Source organism: Tigriopus californicus, chromosome 5 (assembly GCF_007210705.1).
Source record: "Tigriopus californicus strain San Diego chromosome 5, Tcal_SD_v2.1, whole genome shotgun sequence".
In the NCBI taxonomy this organism is placed as follows: Eukaryota; Metazoa; Arthropoda; class Copepoda; order Harpacticoida; family Harpacticidae; genus Tigriopus; species Tigriopus californicus.
The window spans coordinates 4,817,855-4,822,861 of NC_081444.1; the positions used below are offsets into that span (position 1 = coordinate 4,817,855).

The 5,007-nt window shown below is 38.9% G+C and overlaps 1 protein-coding gene across 1 annotated transcript; it reads right to left on the reverse strand.

The window, feature by feature from the left end:
• Window positions 1-2,730: 2,730 nt before the first annotated feature.
• LOC131880640 (U-scoloptoxin(01)-Cw1a-like) lies at window positions 2,731-3,853 on the reverse strand. Its single transcript, XM_059227318.1, has one exon. It carries the CDS (start codon window positions 3,294-3,296, stop codon window positions 2,904-2,906), a length of 393 nt encoding a protein of 130 aa, XP_059083301.1. The 5' UTR covers window positions 3,297-3,853; the 3' UTR covers window positions 2,731-2,903.
• Between the last annotated feature and the right edge of the window lie 1,154 nt (window positions 3,854-5,007).

Here is a 5,007-nt window from a genome sequence, read left to right on the forward strand (position 1 = left end):
ACCACGCAGGCACTCAAGACGATGGCGATGCTCTTGAACATGTTGGAGGGTAGGTTGTGGGGGGGATGCGGGAGGGTGGATGAGGATGTGTGGGAATGGATCGACCAAAGAGAACTGATGTCTTTTTCGTCACGAATGACTAGTATTTATAGTTGGATGTGCTGGCTTTTCCGTTGCCTCCAAACTAAACGGGTGCTCGTCTTTTTGTCTCCTCGTGATGAGAGGGCGACAGATTCTTGTCTCCGAAACTTTGACCGGTGAGTAAAGAACACTGATGTAAATACTGCAAGCCATGAGCTGATCATTACTTGTAAAATGATGTCTTGAAATCAACATTGACAAATTTCTCTGTGTTTTAGCCAATCTAGAAAATTACTTTTCAAAACAAGTCAGAGTCAAGGCTTTGAATTAAATTGCAAAAATAGTGCTTTTATTGGGGAGGAGACGAGGTTCTGTTGATAATGTGCCTTTTTAAGACATGAGAGGAATCGCAAGTTCAATTCTCCTCCTTGACTCCTCTCTGAACGATGAGCATTTTTCCTTTTTTCATTGACCACAGACGGCGGACAACAACCGATTAAGGACAAAGCATAACTCAACGGAACTAGAGGCCCTCCAGTCAGAGACCCACAAGGTTGAGTAAACGTCATGCAATTCGACCGATCTGATTGGCTGTCCCGTCAATTTTTGATGAACATGTATAGGATTCCAAATGAAAACTCACAGATCTGTTTTGCGTAAGAAGTTGAAGTTTTAGGTGGTTTATGACAGGTATCATCCCCCAGAGTATAAGCGAATGTAAAATCAAAAGTTTATGTAGCTGACCAAGAGAAGGCCGAAAATTCGAATTTTATGTAATGTTTACTATATAACTTTGGACAACTCTCCTGGCTGTGTGAAGTGCTTATTTGGAACAAAGTGAACGGTTTAGGAGATGAGAAGTTTTTGATTACGTTGGCAGTCCACATCTCTAGAAGTCCATGACCAGACTTAACATTCTCATTCCATAAGGCTAGAGTGTTCTTTGTCATTAGAATCACTTTAGTATATTATAAATCAATAAAATGTAGTTGTCACACTGTTCTTTCAGTATCAAGTTGGACTAAAGCGACTCAAAAGAGAGAAAAGTGTATGTAAAAATTGACATGGTCTAGAAAATAGTGACTAGTTTCTTGAGAGATACGGGTAAGCCACATATGTTAATGTTAATTCTAACTCCCTAATGATGTATTTTAGCAATCTAATATTCTGAAAAATCTGATTCAGAAAGAAATTAGAAAGGAACAAATATTTCAGTAACAATGAAAGATGCCACTATTCATGAGTCAACTGAATTGCTTGTCTTCAAGGAAAAGTTTTTAGCATCCATGAAGAAAATATTCAATTGCGTTTATAAAGACAGTACTCTTTCGTATGCAGGGCATTACTTGAAATGTGTTAGGAAACTTTTTAGTTCTTGTGTTGGTTTACTTTTTGAAGTGGAGCCACTTGCCAAAGCTCGCTGGTCTCTGCATCCAGGCTCTCTAAACGGAACAACTCTTTCCTCAATTCAGTGGATGGGCACGTGTTAAAAAGATGAGTTCTTTAGGTTGTTCATTTTACAGGTTTTTTTGTTAAGGGAAATAAATGTCTCTTTTAGATTGCAGAATAGCTTTTTAGTGGGCTCCATTAGTTCAAGAGACACATTTACTTTTCAAATTTGATACATTAACCTATTTTCTTGGCATTTATGTTAAAAAACGCGGTTCTTGCATTATTTCGGTTCTTGCTTTTTTATTTTGCTTAGTCTCAAAAAAGCTCAAAATGTTTAGAGGTTTCCCCGAAATATGCCAAGTCATAAAGCATTATTTAGGACGTACACCAAGCTAAGCAATAATAAAGATTTAAGAAATCCAATGAGGACACAAAGATTTACTTCTTACTCAGTTTTGCAAGATCTTTGGAAAAAGCTCAAATCACCACGTATTAGTAATTATCGCATTCATTTCCTTCCATATTCGAGTACTGGCATAAAAATGAGTGTTTGAAATTTGAAAAATGTGTTTTCAAAATTTAAAACATTTGTCTGCTCATGTTTATGTTCAATCAAATTTAGAGGTAATTTGTGATTAGACAAAAAAGAGAAAATACTACTTCAGTTTTGTCACATTAAAAACATATCTCAATTGTCTGGGAATTTAACTTCCTATCAGGCAACGTAGACACAGTTGAAATGTTACTAGATTAGCTTGTATAGCTTGTACTGACCTACCTTGTAAGAAAAATAAGTATTCCCATAGTGTTTTCATAAACAGTAATAAAGTTATACAAAGGGGATATCAATGGGGATCAATTGGCATAATGGGTCCTACTCTTCATCTCTTCATAATACTAGCTCATAATTCTAAAAAGGGGCTTTGTGCCAATCACAATGCAAATCCTTTTGTGCCGGGGATGGATCATGAAACATACATGTGTCATATATTTTTCAAGTCATTACTCATTTTTTTAACTCCCACATAAAAACCAGATCTAAACGTACAAATTTGATAACTCCAAAGGGTAACATGATAACTGAATCCGGAAAACATACCAAACTTTCCAATGTGCTTGCTCAAAAGAAAAAAGTAGAATAAAAACAAATCAGACAAATTTGAAAACCCCGCAAAAATCGAAGGAATCTTTTCGGGGCCTCAATTTCATTTGCCCTCCTGCTTGTACTCTAACCTGAATCTGAACAAAATAGGAAAATATGTTTTCAACATTTTATTTCGTATCAAAATAGGGCGGTTTAAATAGCAGTGGGGTCTTCAAAAGCAATCCGACATCAGTCTTTGATTGACAAATGGATGAATGAACGACTCAAAACTTTGCATGTTTGACTGTTGATTTTTCACTTCACATCCAATCACACAGGAAATCATTTAGTAGTCGGGGATCTTGCCGAACTCCACCGTGTTGTAGAGGGAGGCGGCTTCGCTACAAGGGAAGGCATCTTGTTCGTGGTTGCAGGTCAGGGTCTGTTGGTCAAACACGGTTCCGTTGCCGCAGATGAACGACCATTGAGCGGTCTCAATCACACTGCCGGCATCATCCTCGATGGGCAAGCAAATGTGGAACACCTGACAGCCGTTGTCCACATCAGCATAGTAGCCGTATTGCTGACCTTCACATGAGAAGGACAAGGACAGAGGCGTGTAGAGAAGGCTCTCGGCCTGGTCGGCGAAAAGGTAGGATTGGTCATTGGGGGATTGCTGAGGCATGGCCAAGTAGCCAACCACGCAGGCACTCAAGACGATGGCGATGCTCTTGAACATGTTGGAGGGTAGGTTGTGGGGGGGATGCGGGAGGGTTGGGGATTATGGATAAGGATGTGTGGGGATGGATCGACCGAGGAGAACTGATGTCTTTTTTGTCACGAATGACTAGTATTTATAGTTGAATGTCCTGGCTTTTCCGTTGCCTCCAAACCAAACGGGTGCTCGTCTCCTTTTCTCTGCGTGATGAGAGGAGTTCGATTGGGCCAAGTTTTGACCAGTATTGGGAATGAAGCGAATGAAGCATAGTTCAAACGCAATCTTGACCATAAGGGAAATGACGCCAAATCCGGCCAGGCACGTCATGTTGTTTGATCTTTCAAACCCGTTTTACCCCCAAACAATCAATCTCACCTGGTATTGAAGCATCATTGCTACCGTGTTGCTTGTAACTGACAATCTGTTATTCAAGCATCCGTTAGGAACCTTGTTGTCAAAATGTAGCGTCGCTATTGAAGATTGCAATCGTTGTTGCTCTGAAATAGTTTTTCAATGTATAACTATTTTGTGTCTCTGTTGAGAAGTTCATGCCGTTGAAAAGGCAATTATTTTTTTTGCATGCATTTCTCAATGTGTTTGACGACAAAAAGATAGGGCAGGTTGGATATGAACGTGTTGTACTAGAATACTATCTGATTAATATGAAGCTCTGAATGTGATTAATCATTAATTCCGTCATCTGTGTAATCATGTTTTGATCACAATGATGCTGTTTCTTTCCTTTGCAAAGCCAGATTTCGTTCGTATTCGAGAGAAAACCTTCAAGAGTCAGCAACACAATTGCAAAGTTTACAACGTCTGGTTATGAAAACGACACTGAAACAGAAAACTAATGGGATGTTCCCACAATTATGACGATAAATGGACGGTATGTTGAGCTTGAATTTCCAAGCTGATTTGGTGGCAAAAGTGCAAAAATATTGTTGCCAAAGATGAGAGATGTTGTACAGGGCTGAGCGTTATCATATTGCTGGTTTTGAGGACCTCCGAAAAGGATTCTGCAAACCGTTAAGATGAATAAGCCCCCAACACATGCCTTATTTTGCTTGTCAAAAATGAAATCATCGAGCCGATTAACCTCTACGGGCTTTCACTTTTTGCAATCAGTAGGATATCAAAAAATCAGTGTAATGATATTTTACTTTTACATCTGTGCTCCCCAACCCAAGGACGTTTTGAGATTTGTACTTAGAGTGGAAAAGAAGAAATAAGTATCGCCCATCGATCCATTTTATCAAAATAAGGGCCCTTACTTGCAACGTCAGACAACCGAAAGAAAACGAGAAAAAACGCACGGTAGAGTGCTAAGTAAACTACAAGTGCCTTGCATTGAACGCAATTTCTTTTCCGGGACATTCTGTGACCCGGGTCATTAGTTATACATAACATTTTAATGTAATTAGCCCTAATCAGCACAAACAAGTTATAGTTCAATTTAAAGGGATCGGCCCTTTATTTGGTAGAGGCTGAGTGGCAAAACGCCCTCTGAAGTGCAGAACTCAAAACATATTTCGTGCAGCGTAAGAGGGCTAAGTTAGCATTTAATATTCATGATATCTGGCGAATTGAGTCAATCTTACAAGGGCTCAGTCAAATTTATTTAGTAAAGCTAACATGCGATTTAAATCTTTGGCTTTATCTTGGTCACCTTGATATGTTTGAGCGATATAGCATTTGAACGAACCACTTTTCAATCAAATGTCATAATAGT

What these genes read in the sequence shown, in the direction of transcription:
- LOC131880640 (XM_059227318.1), bottom strand. Translation starts at nt 3,296, where the DNA reads ATGTTCAAGAGCATCGCCATCGTCTTGAGTGCCTGCGTGGTTGGCTAC.